This window comes from Panthera leo, chromosome D4 (genome assembly GCF_018350215.1).
Source record: "Panthera leo isolate Ple1 chromosome D4, P.leo_Ple1_pat1.1, whole genome shotgun sequence".
Classification (NCBI taxonomy): domain Eukaryota; kingdom Metazoa; phylum Chordata; class Mammalia; order Carnivora; family Felidae; genus Panthera; species Panthera leo.
Window position 1 is genome coordinate 26390120 of NC_056691.1, and position 18868 is coordinate 26408987.

General features: G+C 42.9%; 1 protein-coding gene across 5 annotated transcripts in view; it reads right to left on the reverse strand.

The window, feature by feature from the left end:
- Positions 1–10203: 10203 nt before the first annotated feature.
- AGTPBP1 (ATP/GTP binding carboxypeptidase 1) overlaps positions 10204–18868 on the reverse strand; it is a 159799-nt gene continuing 151134 nt past the window's right edge. For 4 of the 5 annotated variants that reach the window (XM_042912515.1, XM_042912511.1, XM_042912513.1 and 1 more), the window contains one exon: positions 10204–10945. In XM_042912515.1, coding sequence (XP_042768449.1) covers positions 10768–10945 — 178 coding nt within the window. In that variant the 3' untranslated portion in view covers positions 10204–10767. Of the gene's footprint in view, positions 10946–17018; positions 17186–18868 lie in introns of all 5 variants that reach the window. The other variant, XM_042912514.1, reaches the window with a different exon arrangement.

Here is an 18868-nt window from a genome sequence, read left to right on the forward strand (position 1 = left end):
CCAGAGAATCTCGGGGAGCCGGGCTGCCTCACTCTGGGTGTGGGGCGGCATCGCTCCAGGACAGGGGAGCCAGACACTGGGCAGGTAGGAACGCGCGCGAGGCCCGTGAGGGTCCGGGAAGGGCAGGCACCCCTCGCTGCGGGTCACCCTCAGAAGGCCCACCCCGGAGAACCGCTCCTTGCGCCGCCCCGGAAGTGGGGGAGGTGGACCAGTGGCTCTGCGCTCTTTTCCTCACCTTCCTTCTCTGTATCTGCAGGGCATTGGCACACTTTCCGGAAGCTTCGGTAAAGAAGCCGTGAAACCTCAGCCATACACAAGCTCTCCCTGGCGCCCAATGAGCCAGTAGCGGGCGCAGCAGGTGCTAACCAACGGGTGGGGACAGGGACTGAGTCCCCCACCTGTCCCCCTGGTGGGACAGAGAGGAGGCGGCCGGCCTCTGAGATTTCCCAAAGGTGAGCAAGCAACGGAGCCCAGCCCCAAACGAGAAGACGGATGCAAGGGATGGACACCCGCCCCCTGCACCTTACCTTCGTGTCCTCCCTGCCTCTCTGTCCCCCCTCTCTCCCCCACCCCCGTTTTCTGTCTTCTCTCCATCGACACAGAGTGTGTGGCTTCATCCGTCCTGCCGAATCAACCCATAAATGTTAATCCAACATTTCCCTTCCCAGTCCCACTTAAGGGGGCTTCTACATTCTGCATCTGAGAGATAGAGAGTCAAGTTCAACGTGAGATGAACAGTAATGATAACAAGTCCAAGTACTGCTTACGACACTTGATTCGTTTCTGCAGTTAGCCCTCAGCCCGACCTAACAAGGACCCTGCAGTCCTCTGCCGGGTGGGTACTAGGCGGCCGTTCCGTCCAGGATACGGTGTGACACACCACCCCGAAACTCGGGGGCCCGTAACATCAAGCACTAACTCTCAGGTTCACGGGCCCGCAGGTCTACTCTGGCCCAGCCGATGCAGCCCGGGCTCAGCCGCGTGTCTCTGCTTCAGGCCGCCCGTGAGCTGTGCTGGACTCCAGGCGCGTCTGTTTGGGGACTAGGCCGCAGGGACAGCAGTTACCCGGGGCACTCTCTTCTCCTGGTGGATCACCAAAAGGTAAAAGACAAGCCAAACTGCACAAGCACATTTAAGGCCTTGGCTCACCTCCAGTCCTATGTCAGAGTCCAAAGCAAATGCCTTGGCAAGGCCAACTTCAGTGAGGCAGGGAAGCCGTGGGAGGTGGAGAGTGGGAATGTCTGCCAAACGATCCCAGCCATTCTGGGGGGCAGGGGGCAGGGGCAGGGGGCGGGGCGGTTGCTCCTCCACCCTGTTAGAACCACTGGTAGGGAGCGTCTGTATGTACCATGACTTGATCGAAGTTGTCAAAGTTAACACGATTGCTTTGAGTACTTTCCATTCTACATGTGACAAAACCCAGAGAAACCTATCTAATGCATGTTTTAACAGACATAGTTGGGCCAAATCATTGAGGGATCACAGAGCCGAGGGACCTGAGGATCTCTCTACTCAATACTTTGATGTTATAGACGAAGCAGATGAGTTTCTAGCAAATGCACTATTGACTGAAGGGTTGACGAGGTCCGATGCATAGACAAGCTTGCTCTTCCTGATTCAGTTCTGTCCACTGCCCCGAGCTGACTCTCTTCAGGGATTCACTCAGCAGGTTCATTCATCAGGAATGTTTGCAGTTCTGGGGAGAAGGAGAGCTATTGGTCACTTCCTGTAAGCATGCCTAGTTAGGGAACTTCATTCTGTGCCAACACTGATCTAGCCTGGAACCCTTATGAAGCCCGAAGATCCCTAGTTTGCACGAACTGATAAAATTCGAGAAGGAAGGAGGAGTAACTCTGGTGTGATTTGCACTGTCCACATTCCCTCTGGGCTCCTGGAGCAGGCAGAGCAGGCCCGGCTCAGGGGAAGGCTGGGGCTCATCTCGGAGGGTTCTTGAAGGGCCTGTTCCCGAGGAGCAGCTAGTGGCCAGAGAGAACTGGGGGTCAGAGACAAACTCATCCCCAAAGACGGGAGTTGAGAGGGAAACCTAAGAAACCCAACTGGATTGGTTGTTAGACCCAGCAACAGCCCCTCACTGACCTACAGGTACGGATTCCACAGCAGAACTTCCTAGGCCCTCTGTGACCAGACCCGACCCCCCCCCCCCCGCACCTTTCCTCATGGTCAACCAACCTCCACCCTCTCTCATCGCGTGCCCTCTGTCTTGGAATGTCTACCCTGCTCACCTTCTCTCTTGCCCTGGCTGCCAATTCCCATCTCCACTTTTCCAATTCCCCGGTATTCCTGGAGATCTAGCCGGGATTCACATTGTGACACCTTACCCAGAGGCCCACGTGATGATGAGTCAGTCCCTGGTGTCCCCTCGGCATTTTGTTCCTTGCCCTGACATCACGCTCTGCCTCACATCATTGCTGTTTATTGAAACTAGGTCTTTCTCCTCTACGAGACTCGAGTTTCCTGAGGGTAAGTAAGGACCATATCTTCCTCACTTTTGTGTTCCTTTCGCCCCCTCTGCTGCCATGCACGTCAGTACTTGCGAAAAGTCTGACGAATGAATGAGCGAATGAATGCTCTCAGTTAAGAGCAGCCAAGCACATAGGCCAATGTCACATGTGTCTCAAATCTAGTGGCGGTTGGGACTTCTACTGCAAGAATAGAGCAATGAAACCACTGAGGCAATAGGAGAGAAAAACTTGGGGTTTTTTTTTTGTTTTTTTTTTTTTTTGTTTGCCAGATCTACAACCAATAGCAAGTACCACTTGTAAACAAAGGACAGAAACATCAAACATAAAGTTTTTAAAAAGTCACTCCTGAGTTACTTTGCTACAATTCTGCAAAATAATCAAAATCTTAACCAGGATTTGGGCAACGGCCTGACATTTTGTGCCTTTCGAAATACAAAATGTGCCAACGTAACCGCGGACCAGTGATCAGAAAAATGGTGTCACTGACAAGTCCATTACCAGATCCCATTTGCCCAGATTTCTCATTTCCCATGGGCTATCATCTTGCTGCTCTCCTATGCCACCACTTAAGAGCCTCATTATTAGGCATGGAGCATACACATTTGGATGGGGAGAGCATTTGCAATTATATTTTAAGGTGCTTCCCAAAGCTATAAAGTCAAAGCTATAAATGGCAAGATGGGCGATGTAATTGTCAACAGAATATGAAACAAGTCTGAAATTAGAGTCGGTTTCTGCTCAGCCTAAAAGCATGAGCCAGCAGAGTGCACACATCAGAGAGGATTTGGGGGTTCAGAAGCAGAGAGCTGGGTGGCCTCAGGCAAGTCACTTAACCTTTCTCGTATCAATTTCTTCATCTAAACAAGTGTGGTACTTCATGTCCTAATGAGGGCCAAGATGGAAAAGGTCTGAAATACTAAGTAGAATAAATGAAATGGAGTCAAATGGGCCACCACCCATGGAGATAATTATATGCTATTTATTGAGCTGTTATTTTGTGCTGGGCTTTGTGCCTAACACCCTACAAATGTGGGTCTCTGTAACTTCACAAGCTGTGATAGTAATATTTGGTGGATTAATTGAATGGACATTAAATGCTCCACCCACTGTAAACTAATTCTAAATTAGAAAAGTTGAGCTATGACAGGACATCCTGTGTCCCTTTGAACAGAGTCCGACGATGTGAAAGAATCCGTGCTAATGAGATCCCAGGGCCCTCCAGCTAGCACCACAAAACACTGGGGACCACCGGAGAACCTGTGGGGGGTGCTGGTACGCAAGAGGTGAAAGATGAAAACAATCATTCTAAAGACTCCACGGTGGATTCAGACCTCTGGGTGTTAATTCTGTCCTTGTCAATCCTGAGACAGGTAGCTCTGGCATGGGATGGGGGCTATTTAATTAAGCAAGCTTAGTCAACAACAAATAAAAAAGCCTCCATAGGGGGAGCTGGGTGGCTCAGTCGGTTAAGCGGCTGACTCTTGGTTTTGGCTCAGGTCATGATCTCACGGGTCGTGGGTTCAGACCCATGTGGGACTCTGTGCTGACAGCATGGAGCCTGCTTGGGATTCTGTCTTGCACTCTCTGTCCCTCCCCTGCTCTCTCTCTCTAAAAATACACTTAAAAAAAAGTCTATAAAAGTTTTGGCCAACAAGCTGATCGTAAACTAGTACAAATCCAAAGTCAGGGCGCTTAGGTCATCTTATTCTTGTTTTGTGCTATAAGAAGATTATATTCCTCTAAATAAAACGGAATCTAGAAAACAGATCATTGTGGGTTTGTTTCTGAAACTTATTTCTTGGCCCAGCCGATTAAAGTGATAATGAAGCTACAGAATAAACTCTCTTCCCAATAAAATGTAAATTCGGTTGATGAAAAGTGAAGCAAAACTTATTTTAAGTCTATTAGACAAAATGTGCATTACATTTCCCTTACCATCCTGGCTATAAAAAGCAGCCTTTCCAAGCCTTAAGAGAAACCAGAAAGGACAGAAAAAGACTTGTACTAACACACTACCTATTTTGTTAAACGTGAAATAAAAAAGACTCAAGGGTCTCTTTTCTTCAAAAAAAACAAAAATGTAAAATGGTGAGACACAAACAGCAGATGTGCCACCTTCTACCTAACCGTCCGTAAAGACAGTGATTTGTAAAATATGAGAGAAAATGTTTCCATCGACATCATTTTCGTAAAGCAGCCAGGAGAGTGTTCAACACAGGCCAGATACTGGCAGGGTTGGCTCTCGCCACCCTCCGGAGGGAGACCAGGGTGTGTGGTGATGGAACAGTCTCGTACGCTTTCAAAATTGTCAAACTGCGGATCAAACTCGCCCGCAGAGTTGGCACAGGCCATGGGTTGGCCGCCTGTGGGGGAAGCACAGGGCCACCAGCAGAGGGGCCAGTGCTCAGCCCTGAGTCCCCACTTCGCTGCCCACCAGCAAGTCTGGGTGAGTCCTGTGGCCTGAGCCTCACATGTTAAGTGAAAATACCAAGGATATCTGCTTATTAATAGTGTTTTTGTGATGCTCAAATGAGGTAACTTGTACGGAAGCACTTCCTGAACTTTAAAGGGCTATTTACATGCTCTTTACCTGGGAATCCTGTGTGGATAGAAGGCAGGGGTGGATAGAAATAGCTTTGAGACTGGTAGCTGCATAATACGAAAACTTCATCCCATTGTATTTGCTCATTCGTCTAACTGATGTCACCCAACAAAGGGATCTCTGATCCCTCTCAGCCTGCTCTCTGGGTGCATCTTGTCATGATGCTGCACCATTACAGAGGTACTCCCTTTCAGTATTAATATTTCACAGCATTCATGTTCTCCATTACTACAACAGAGAACTTTCAAGATGCTGGAAAGTCAGCTCTTGGGATAACATTACGTCTGAACAAACCAATGACAAGTCTCATAATTGGAGGAAATAATCCCTGGGTTTTAGAGCAGGATGACAAAAATATGGCTCATTTCTGGCCCAATAAGCTTTTCTGCTAGACACAAAATCACTTTGACATGCTTGAGAGGACATCTGCTGATTTTGCCTGTCCAGAGTGTCCCTTTGAGTAACAAGAACTTACCTCTCTCTCAGGATGTGTGCTTTGGGTCCAGCCATCCCTTTGAGGATGGACACGAAAGGTTGGTTTTTCAGGTAGGTTTGGGGCATATTTGTGTAAGACATACCCTCACAAGTAAAATTCAACTTAAATAGCTTGAACCACATAACTGTCCAATTCAAGGTTTCACATAAAGCTCGACACAGGCTCAAGTGACAAAAGGACCCAGTTTCTCTCCATGTCTTGGCTCTGCTCATTCAACACAGGCTGTCTTGGGACTGTTCTCCTCTCGGGGTTGCATGGAGGCCAGCAGCGGCTATACCCTCCCTTCTTAAGGAAGGGCCTTTGTTCTGGCATTACCATCCAGTCCCGACATTCGCTAGGCTAGGGTCGGCTTGGATCTCCAGTCTGCCTGACCATCCTCGTGATCAGCAGGTGGCAAGTGCCAGAGGAGCTCAGCTCAGGTCACGTATCCCCCCACTCCTGGGGTTTCAGGGCAACACGATGACCTCAGAACACACAGATCTTGAACACTGGTTAGGGCAAAGGAGAGAATGGCTCGCCAGGAAGCACACTTGCACTGTCCACCCCATCCTGTAAGCGATCTGGATCTTCACATGTGTGAGAACAGGGGTATCGTTTTTGGTATTTTTTCATCTGGTGTAGCCCTTCAAAAGGGGGAAATAAAAGCTGACAAAGGCGTGTGTGCACTGGACACTCCTCTCTCGACATGAAGTACAGCTTATAATCCTTTCGAAGGGGTATCTTCGGATTTTGAAAGTTATCTTTTTATATGAAATGACATAATCATTCATGGCGTCAAGTGCCCACACGCGAAAAGAAAAGCAGATGAAATGTCAAACATTTCTAAGATGAAGATGAGGAAAACAGGAGAAAAAGCCATCACAGAGATGATACAGGAAAAAGCATAAATAATAAAAAAAGTCATGACATTGCCAACAGAGTTTGTAACTTGACTTTAGTAACTAGTTAGCACTGAACATGAAGGGGAGTTTCCAGTCTTAAAATTCCCTATTTAATTAACTGTCAGGCAGAGAACAAGCTGCGGGGAAGCCCACTTACTCTCAAAGGTGCAGACTTGACTTGTAGTTACTGAAGTCTCACCTTTTCTATTTCAATTTTCCGTACCAAGCATCCTTGTCTTTCCTAATTTCTTCCCCTTTGCCATTCATCGCTGCTCTTTACGTGGTTTACGGGCACATTAACAACGTCTGGAAAATCAGCATCATCACTCCCGTGAGCAGAGTTTTGCTATTGCTTCACTTCATACTCGCTTGGCACTCCCGCAGGACATCTTTAAAAGGGACAGTCCCACATTAGTTGCTGTGAAGGGAAGCCTTTCTGAATATCGGGAGCTAATAGCGGGAGCTGCCCGGGTTTGCAGACAGAAGGGCATCACAGGCCCCCTTGCACTTTGCCCTGGCTTGTGAGCGTGCATGCGTGCAACTGCACAGACGCAGAGATCGCTTCCACCCTCGACAGTGTCAGCCACATCCCAGGCTCCAAAAACTTCACTCTGGCTGGTGGTCCAATGCCTCAAATGCCACCCTAGGAGGCCCACTCATTTGATTTAGGTCCTGCCTGTTTACTGACCTCAAACTGAAAAGTTTAATTACTCAATGACCCCAATAACCAACCAAGCTCAGAAGCCTAAGATTTGAGAGAAGGTGCCCAGAGGTCAAAAGAGCTTGAAGTATAAAGAAGGCTTAGGAGGTAGAGGGAGCAGAAACAGGCCTAAGTTACTGCTCGGGGTATAGAAAGAGAAGGCCCTTAATGGTCAGCACCATGTAGGTCAATATTAAGGCTTTTAAAATATCATTAACAGTGAAAAACAACTGAAATTGGCATTCTGGGAACCAAACCTTCAAAATGTGACTTCTCATAAAGAAAATGAGACTACCTTCTGAGTTTCCTTTTTTCTAGACAGGATTTTAAATATGCTTTAGCCAGAGAAATATTCACTTAATATTAATAAGAACATTCTAATGGATACAGTAGAATGATCTTTCAATTGAAATACTGCTTCAACAGGTTTTTCCTAATGGAGGGACCTAGCATTTACATGCAGCTGGTTCATTGAATTCACTGATTTTTCCATTCTTTTATAACCATTAAAGTGCATACAAGAAAACAAAAGGATTTATAAAGATACATTCATGGTTTTGTCACTGTCATTTATTTCTGGATCATGCACAAAGACAATTCCATTAGTACATTTATTATATTATCCATTTCAGTGCTTATAATAATATGGTCATGTTAACTTGGACATTGGAAATGTAGAAAGATAGTATTCATTGCCGTTAGTGCGCTATCTGAAGTGAGACTCCAGGTTACTTATTTGTAATTAGGATTCAGACAAATGTCCATGTTTCTAAATACCACACAAAACTGGGAGACCTGGCAGGAACTGAGTAAGAAAGATACTAAGGCAGGACAAGATCCTGTCTTCAAACAGTACTACGACTGCAGTAAAGGAGAAGCTGATCTGAACCATAGGTTTTTGCACGCTGCCCTGCCTGAATACATTTCACAAACTCAAGACAGACCCTCAAGCCTTTCACGGTTCTCCCTTTCTGGGGAAAGGCCAACAACAGCATCTCCTTTTGCGGCAAGGAGACAACACAAGACTAGTTGTCTGCAGGCCTGGGCTGGAGCCCCTGTGACCTCGCTTGATCTCTGTGTGTCTATTTTCTTGATTCTACAAATTAGTTTGATCTGGATTGCGTGCCCCTGTGACCTCGCTTGATCTCCGTGTGTGTCTATTTTCTTGATTCTACAAATTGGTTTGATCGGAACCATCCCTGGTGCTAACTGCCTCTTAGGAAACTGGAGGCTGGAAGAGTGCATCAGGGGAGACAGTGGTTCTGCCGGAGCGATGCCTACAGCATTACCACCTGAGGATTTTGAAGAAATGTACATTTGGGGCCCACGCAGGTCTACAGAATCTCTGTTTTAAGAAGCAAGTTCCCCAGGTGATTCTGATGCACACAACACAGGACGAGAACCGCTGGATTAGACCATCTACATTTAAGAATATTCATAGTTCCAAAAACAAGGCAAATTAAATAAATCTAAACTCTGTCATTAGACTCAGGTTGTCAGCCACACATTACTTTTCAGAAGTATGGCACTGAAGGCATCTCACTTGTTCTCTGAAAATCCTGAAAAGAAATAGACAACAGGGATAACATTTAGGGCAGTTTTAGCTACTAAGAGCCAATTACATTTAGCTTTACCCCTATCGAGGAAAGTTAGGATTTTAAATTTTTTTTTCCAAAGCTGTTTATTAAGGAAAATATCATTTCCTAACTATAAAGGCTTTCTCTTCCACTTTGTGAATAATTATTTAATAAAAGGCATATTCAGTTTTATAACATATACTAAAAGATGTACCTCATCGATATGAAATATCACAGTAAGGGATTTTTAAACTGCCAACATAATAAATTCAAGCTTTGAGTTATTCTTCACATTACAGTAACTGTAATTGCTTCTCATACATAGATACCTTGGGTTTCAATTTTTAGTTTTATAAGAAGCAAGAAAAATTTACATACAGACACAGCGGCTCCAATCCACTCTCTGAAAAGAATTATAATTAAATATCTAATTATTTTATATATGAAGTATATAAATAAAAAATAAATTACCTTACTAATTATTGGATTATTAAATAAATAAGGTTCGACCTTACAAAGTATCCTCATCTTCCCCACATTAGCTCACCACACAGTAAGAGGACTGGCAATCCTCACAATCCAGTCCGTATTTTCTGAGATTCCTAAGAGTTAGGTTCCTAAGAGAAAAAGAGCTCAATTGCCCCGTGCTAGGTGTTTAAACATGGCTCCTAGGACACCAGAAATAAGCTATACCCTGGATAAAATGCCTCAAATAAAGACCGTGAAAACCACTGATTTGGAAAAGGCAAAAACATGAAATACACTTTTATCTTTTCTTTTCCATTATTACAGGTTTTTAAAAAAGACCTAACGGACTTGTAACCAGGAATAAGCAAAGACAATGTACCAAAAGCAAAGCATGTGAGTCCTGGCAAGAATCCATGAATGAGGTATCTCCTCTGGGTTTGTGTTATTATAACAGAAACTTAGTTCTTAGGACACTTATCCAGAGTTGCTGAACTAGTTTTATTTTATTTGAAGACAAAATCATTCCTGCAGCAGGGCAGCTTAAACCCGCAAAGATGTCACTACAAGAAATGGTCTACCATCATCACGGTCACCTAGACTCGGACACCAGTCCGAGTCGGCACGCCCTAGGTGAACTCCCTTCAGTAAATCTAACAGCATCACACAACTCAGGAAACGCTAAATATCCTTAATACAGAGACACACACTTAACACTGGATCACACTCTCACTGCATCTTTAAAGCTTAACTGACTATAGTGATAAATTTCAGGTACACCCACGAGACACAGTTTTAGAGAAGAGAGCTGTTCAAATGTATCTTCTACAATAGGTACAGTTTCACGTATACCGTAAAAACTTAACACCGGTAAATTCGGCCCTTTTTTCTTTTCACAAGTTTTTATCAGTGTGTTCAGATGTTGGATTTTTATAATAGCCTCACAAAGGTTCCACAAACCAAATAATCTGGGCTGGTTAAAAAGGATGACAAAATGAATCCAATATTTAATACAGCTTTTATTTGTTTAACTTGGTAAATGGAGACTGTAATGGTTTCAAGGCAAACTCTGGGTGATTTCAGTCGCAACTCCACAGTTAACATGATTCTGAAAAACAGTCTTATCTTCGATGTCTAACCACACTACACAGTCACAGCTAGAGAAATCCATGTACATATATATTAGTTTTCAACAACTCGGGATTTTCAACCACTCTAGAATTCAGATTTTATATTCTCACACACTTTAAAATTTACCCCTTTGATGCAGGATATAACCATTAAAGATAAAAATTCATGCAGTGATACTCAGGTTTTTAAAAACAGGTAAATCCAGTATTTGATCATTCAGTGCGGTATCAAGTGCACCGAATATCTGAAATAAAACAAGTGCCAATGTTATCATGAATTAATAACATATTTATTGTCTTGAAACCAAACAGGCCCAAGTTACTTTTTGTCTTTCTCGAGTTAGCTATTTAACTCTTTTCTCTCAAACTTCCTGTGTAAGAAAACCCAAGATATTTCATTTCTTTTTTCAGTTAACAAGAGATGGTAGAAGGCTTAAGGTAGGTATGTTCTTGATAATTCGGAGTCAGAAAGTGCTTCTTCTTGAGCAGAAGGTTCGTAATCTCCTGCGTTTTCTGCCAATTCAGTATCTAAGTCGTCATTACTTTCTGCACTGTAATCCACTTCTTCGAGGAATCGAGGCTCATCTTCATCCAAGACGTAAGTGGTAGGGCTGTGGCCAGAGCACATAGAGCACATGAGACTTCATTAGATCCTAAGGTTCTAACATAAGGCTATTTGACCATATTGGGTTAATTTTGATTTCAATATAATGTAAGAGTTTGCATTAGCTTTAAAGATGTTATCCAAATGAACAAGTTAAAAGATTTGTAATAGCTGAAACCATAAAGGGTGAAATGCTAAGTATTAATTATATTAAAAGACTGTCACTCTCCACCCTATAGTCAGATAGCTACAAAAAACAAGAAACTCTCCCATGAGGTTGCCTTTTTAAAAGACTTCATCAATTTGCAGGGTTAAAAGTTCTATTTTAATCACTGAAAAGAAACAGACCGTTTCAATAAACTTTATTTTATTTATTGTATAATTCATCCATTATAAGAAACTGTGGTATTTAAACACTGAAACCACTTATTCTAAGTCTATACAATGATTATTTGCCATAAAAACAACCCATGCACTCACCCATCCAGTTTCCATTGGTCAAGAATAAAAATGAAAAACAAGTGAATGCTCCACACCCAGATTAATTACTTCCCCTTGAGACACAGAATAAGACATTTGCTTAAAAGCACTAAGTGCTTCTGAATATTTCATTAGGTAGGTTGTTTGGGATAAAGACAACCTTTCCACTAGGGTAAAATATTCTTTCCTCTTCAAAAAGTCACAGTATTCGGATTTCTCCCCATCTGGGAGATTTTCTACACACGTGTGCACATGCCCACACACACAGTGTTATCAAAGAAACACTATAGAAGCATTTCAACGTCCCCATTTTGTGACCCAAACTATCTTAATTTCACACAGATGTCTGTTTATATCCCACCTGCTTCCAAACAGGATTTCCCACCATGGGTGCAATTAAAAGCCATAAAATCAAGACAATAAAAAGGGAACAATAATCTGTTAAAATGAACAGAGAAGCAAATGTCATTAGGCAGCTCACATGAAAGAAGTCCTGCACTGAATATTAAATTCGGTTCAGATATCTAGAAGTTCAGGCAGGAAAGACAAGTTAATGGATTATGTGGTTCTCATTTTCTGAAATGAGAAAGCAAAACTCATCTGGTAAGATTATCTTTTTTTCCTAAAGTTGTTTTTCTCCCGCTCATTAAAAATAGATTGCGAAACCACCTTGATCTTATATAGCAAACTTCTTAAAAAGTTCAGAGCTTGCACTATGATGCAGCAGTCCTGATAAGCCAGCTGAGTGGCCCGAAGGACGATGTGAGACTTTACAACCTATCTAACACGCACAAGAACTATTTCACCGCATTCAATTATGCAACTAAAATATTTATCATGAAACTGTTAGGTCTTTAGAAAAAGTGTTAGATTAAAAGGCAAAAAAATATTTGCCCCTTCAAACGACCATTATTCTCTTTCTTTCTTTTGAAAAACAATAATTCATCCCTCCCTGAGTTTGGTGATTCACATTCTCAGGGTGTCCCAGGTGAATCACAGCATCCGTGGAAGACACTTAGAAAAGATGGAGGCTTCGGCTAAAGCAAAGGATGCAGGAAAGAAGTGAGGAGAGAAACCTGCTTACTTTCCTCCTGGAGACTGTCCTAACAAGAAGAAACGACCGTGGAAATGCAAGGGAGGAGGCAGGTTTGCTCAAAAGCCATGTACTCTCCTGGTACAGGGGCTGAGGACACCAACCAGGACTGTAGAGGCTGGCTCCATGGTGATGAGGGACTGTGACCAGAGCAGTGTAGTTACCTGCAGCGTTGCGGGGTCTCCCAATGTCTAGGAAGAGCACAAAATCCATGCGGTGGGTGGGTGGGCAAGCATCGTTCAGGAAGTCTATGGAACACAGAATTCCGATGCACCCCTGAACCCCCATACCATCACCAAGGAAAACAGACTGGCATAAAGGAAGCTGGTTACAGGAGGCCCAGCCACTACACTGAGGTCAGAGCAAGGACCTAGTTCTACATGGGAAGCTGAACACTAGAATATTAATCAATCTGAACTAAGAGAAAGGGTTTAAAGGAAAAGTCTACTCTTACAAGCTGAGGAAACAGAGGAAGTATGATTTTGAAGTAACAAAAATGCCTAAGATCAAGCCAAAAAAAGCTCCTAGACATCAAGGAGACTTGGAGCAATCAGATGCTGATTAGCATTTTTTTTAAGGCTGAAAAGCATAACCTGGAAAACAAAGCTCCTGGAAATTTCAAATAAATCCCGTAATAAAGGATGTTCAGAAAATAATGTGAGCCTGTTAATTCCCGATCTTGGCTCCTTCATATGCTGACTGTGACATAAATTTCATCCGTGTTCTGGCATCCCCCATCCCGATACCCCGGAGCTGGTGGGTTTCACACTCTAATTCCATTCCTGTAACTCAAACTTTGACGTCTGTTTCTGCAGGTCCTAACAAAGTTGCGTTCCTGGCCTCTGCTTCGTTAAGGTCTACACTCTGGCTGAAATATAGAGTCCGTCCAGCAGTGGTGAAGGGCTATCAGTGCTCTTGATGAGCGAGGAGTAGGCTTAGGGGTTAAAGAACTGGGGGAATCTCGAGACGAAGGGAACAGGAGGAGATGACAACCTCTGTCACTCCCCTGAGAGCAGCCTTCCGACTGGTATTCCAGTTGTCACTCTCCAGCCCATTGTTTCTAGATCTCTCTGTTGCACTTAAATGGTAGGAATGCCAACACTCCTCTCCTCTGTCGTGCTTCATTCCCCTCTGTCCCTCCTCCCTGCTGATCAAGTGCTCTTCATCCTCCGTATAAAAATGCTCTCTTGGCCAACTGTTCTCATAAGCATGCCCTCTTTGAGTAAACTCACACATTTTCATTTGCATTCCGATCATTTCCACATCCAAATTTCTAGCCCTGACTTCGCCCCTGAACTTGCACTGTGCATACCGGGCATGGCTATCTCACATGTACCTCAAGTGTATGTTCACAATGGAACTCACCAGTCTCCCTACCAAGCCTGTGCCACTTGTCCTAGTCCCCAAATCATCCACTCAGTGAGTCGTAAAACCACACTTCTCAGCAAGCAAGTCCTGCCAGTCAATCTCTGAACCACTTCTTGCCTCACGTTTTACATGACAAACCTTAACGGACATTCCTTCCTCTGTTTAGGACATACTTCCCACCTTCTTTCTCTCAACGACTCACATTTCTTTCAAACTGCAGCTCAGGCTCATCTTTAGATGTTCTTCCTTTATGAAAGCCCACCTTGGGATAAGTGCCCTTTCTCTGTATTCCCTTTGTACCCTGCACATTCTGTCCGATCACTTCTGGTATGTAGGTGAAACCACTGACTTGTGGGTCTGTCTCTTCCTAAGCACTTTAAGGTCAGGAACTGTGACTTACTCATCTTAGTACCTCCTGTCAGCTCCCGAAAGTGCTTGATACATTGTAGGCCCTAAACAAATGTTTGCTGAACTCTTTATAAGAAGCCACGGAGCCAATGAGACCATCGATTTTTATATTACCCCATCTCACTGATTATACTTTAGTAAAAAAACTTAAGGCTCAAGACCAATCACAGCAATTCAGCTTTGCTTTTATTAATAATTCCAACATATGTTTTGAACAATTCATGATTTAGGAAGGGCTTTCCTATACATTATCTCACAATAGCCTTCAGATAAGAAGAGAAAGACTTGAAGGTAATTTGCCCTAGAGTTATAAAATAAATAATCCCTTGACATCAACAGAAAGGAATTCAAGTAATAATTCAATCACAAAAAGAAACTCTAATCAGCACTTAATTATTTCCTGTCACTGTTACTTTTTTCCCACCACGACTTTCTTGTTCCCCTAATTTTCTTCATTTAAGTTGACTCCCGTTGCCTGTTTCTGCTTCATTCTCCAATAACTGGCCTCTGTTCACCTACCCTAACATCCTTCTACTCTGGATTTTAATCAATAAGAAACATTTGATTCTAAAAGAGAATAGCATTTTTAGTCCCAAACCAAATCTTCCTCATGCCGCTTCAGGAAAAATACCAAAATCTTCACCCATATGACTTTCTCACAGGATGAATCTGTTGAAATTCTCTGCTGTAGGGTGTCACTGAGATGCAGAAAGGTTTAAAATTCCAACTGATTTCTAAAGATAACAAAAAATTCTGCTTTATTCAGATTTAGAAAGTGTTCTGGCTATCCTTGTGTTAAACTATTAAGCATACACAAAATTAAACCTAAGAAATTCACCATCCCCCTCAGTGTGTGCCCAACTACTTGCATGAGAGCTGACTTGACATCTGAGACACCAGAAGGCAGAGCTGCAGCTCTGTTCCCTATACAAGCATGAAAGAAGCAAAACACTGTTTATGGAGTCAGAAATTCTGGGTCTGTGCCTCTCCTCTTCTACTAACCAGCTGCATGACCTTGAGCAAGTCATGTCCTTGGTTTCCAACACCGGTTTTTCTCTACTGTACAAGCAGAGATCACAATATCAGACCTACTACCTCGCAAATTGTTGTAGTAAAGTGGGAAAGCATTTAGAAATTCTTAGGTTAGACAAATATAAAATGTTATTATGAAATTAATAAAATCTGTTAAAAAAGGTTAATCAATCTTTGTTAATTCCTACAGAGCCCAGGCGATGGGCTGCCGCCAAGCCACTGACTAAAACCACTGCCTTACTTTTGTGACTCAGAATCCTACCTTAACCTTGTCCTCTTCAACAGTTTTGAGACTAACCTACTGTTTTTAGACAGCACAATGAACATATCCTAGGGGAGAAAGTCTGAAATTGATACACAAACAGAAAAATATTCCATTGTCCAAATTACCAATTTGTGACTTGCCGATTATGTCTTTCTTGTATTCAAATATCAGGTCTCAGGTGAAAGAAAAATCTCTATCTGCCTAAATATTAGAGAATGTTCCATTTATATAATTTGATTCTTAGCTCATAAGAGATTCGGCATCTACTAAATATCACAAAGCAAACAAAATTATCCATAGAAAATACAAGTAACAATTTTTGTCGGTCTTAACTGACCACAGTGTATACATAAGTATTTGCACATTCCTGCACACGTGCATACCCACACACAGAGTTAGAATTTCTAATAAAAGGATATCTATTTGGGGGAAAAAGAAGTAAAGAAAGTTGTTAATTTACTGATACTTCATTGGAAAATAATATATGACTAAGCTGCCTTCAAAAAAATAGTAATGAAGTCACTAACCTCCAACTTACTTTATTTTACTATTGATCTAGAAACATTTCTTATATGTAATGAAAGTGGTAAACAGTTAAGCTTCCCAATAATTTGGACAGCTTCAAAGGCTGAAACCATTCCTTTTTAGCAATTCTGCTTAGTTCCTTGGCAGATACAAGATACAACGAAAGTACAGGGGAATTCTGGGTTAGACGTGGGCACGATTCCTGGTTTTGTGAAGAATTACCACATGGATGATCTTGGGTCAGTTCATCTCTGAGTCTGGGTTTACACACATATGAAAAATGGTTACATTATCATCTGTCTCTGTTCATTCTCAATAGAACATGAAAATCTCGGAGATAATAATTGAACTTAACAGAAACTCAAAATGGGCATGTGTGTTGAGGGTCCCAAGGCCACCCCAGGTTTGGTGACATGCTAGCAAGATTTACAGGATTCAACACGCAGTTGTATTAACAGCTATGACTTATTACAGTGAAAGGATACAAAGCAAAATCAACCAAGAGAAAAGGTGCGTGGGGCAAAGTCCAGAGGGAACCAAGGCCAGGCAAGGGCAGCTGCTAAGAGGCAGAGAAGTCATCAGAGCTTTCAGCAATTTCAAAGGATTGGTGGCAAAAATTGGAGTTCAGAGCTGCCAAGTTTCCTGAAAGAAGGGAGTTGCAGAGATATGACCCCAACAGTTTTCCCCTGGAGGCATGTGACAAATTCTTTAAATACATAGTGCAAGAGGCTGAAAAGCAAAGCAGAAAGCAGCAAAACAAACAGAACACAAACAATAGAATTGAGGGCTGTCTTGAGGTGCCTCCTTGAATCAAAGAGAAGCCCTAGGCCACCAATCGTGACCTTGGGAGGGCAGGGAGGGGACAGGTGAACCCAGGGAGAACAAGCTTCCCAATTTCTGCAAACCTACCTCAAGTCTGCTCAGACCCTGGCCAGACTACTCTACACCTGCCAGAGGATAGAATGAAGCCTCTTTGAAGGAATATGTATTCTTCCTTGTTCTGATATGCCATATTCTTACTTTGAAGTCTCAAATAGGCACTTATTGAGAGGAATAACCATTCTTCGAAGAGGTTACTGAGAATATAGCACATAAATATGAATAAATATCTACAATCATCAAATTCCTTGTACAGCTGTCTTAGAGACTAACAATAACTAACTTGATACTTATCTGGATCTCAATGATAAGGATCATTTCCTTCTCCTACAATAAGCCTGAAAGCTTTCATTATAATCAAATCTGCCCTGGGGTCCTGAAGTGTTCATGTAAGTCTCCATTTTGTTTTTCTAGATGATTTTAGGCTCCTCTGTACTTGTGGGTACAAGAGCATTTCACAAAAACACAAATGGTTCACTTTTAGTTATAAGCAACTATGATTTCAAGTGGACTAGGAGTTGTGATATGACCCTTCAATTATATGGCATGATTTATCTGCCTACAAAATATTCTTTAAAAAACATTTTTTTATGTTTATTTATTTTTGAGAGTGAGAGAGACAGAGCACAAGCCAGGGAGGGGCAGAGAGAGGGGGAGACAGAGAATCAGAAGCAGGCTTCAGGCTCTGAGTTGTCAGCACAGAGCATGATGCGGGGCTCGAACCCATGGATCACGAGATCATGACCTGAGCCAAAATCAAGAGTCAGACACTTAACCGACTGAGCCACCCAGGCACCCCTGCCTAGAAAATATTTTAATGCAATTATAGCTGTAGGAATTTTCTACATGGTTGCAATAAATGTCTCTCAGAAATGCACAACAGCCTCAAGCATGTGCATCACAGCCATTGAAAAGGAATTTTTTTTAAGGATTAGCTTGATTAAATAATAAACTGTACATAAAAAACAGAGCAAACACACATTAGGGGCGACTGGATGGCTCAATCAGTTGAACATCCAACTCTTGATTTCAGCTCAGGTCATGATCCCAGGGTTGTGGGATTGAGCCCCGTGTCAGGCTCCATGCTGAGCATGGAGGCTGCTTCAGATTCATTCTTTCTCTCTCTCTGTGCCCCTCTCCCCCGCTCCTACTCTCTCTCTCTAAAATTAAAAAAAAAAAAAAATTTTAAAGCACATCAATATGAGTAAGCTTTACTACATTACTAGGTATTAGATACTGCCATTAACATGTGGCCACAAATGATCTGTACTGACAGATTCTCTCTGTGACCAAGCTTGAGTCCAGCTGCTCTCAGTCCTCTTTCAGACTAGGTCCTGACCTTGGGACCTGTCCTCAGTCAGGGGCTCTGCCTGCTTAGCCTAGCTGTAGCAAAAATCTTGCTGAGTCAGTTTATCGAAATCCCCCACTCTCTGTATCTCATCAGCCTGGCCTGCTTTCAGCAAAAACTCCGTCAAGTAGGTTTAGCCAGAATCTCCTTTACCTGGGATGGTTTCTCTTAGTCACTTTCCAACTGCCAATCCCCTACTCTACTCCCTGGCTCTAAGTCACCAGTGTTCCTCACCGTATTCACAACTGAGCCCAATCTCCCTCCCAAAGTACAAAGCCCCCTTGTTAGCAATCCTCCTGAGTAGACAACTTTCCTGTTCTGTGTAGTGTCACAAATAATTTTCTCTTTAACAATATTAATTTTCTCAGAAGAAAAAGGTCCTACATATTTACAAATAAACACTAGCTTCACACGAAGAAAGCACAGAAAATACATAGGTTAGTATTTCATTCATGTGTTAATAGTCTGCAGCAATGAGTATCTTTGTACTACACCTGACCAATAACTTCCCGCCAGTCCCTCTGATATTGCT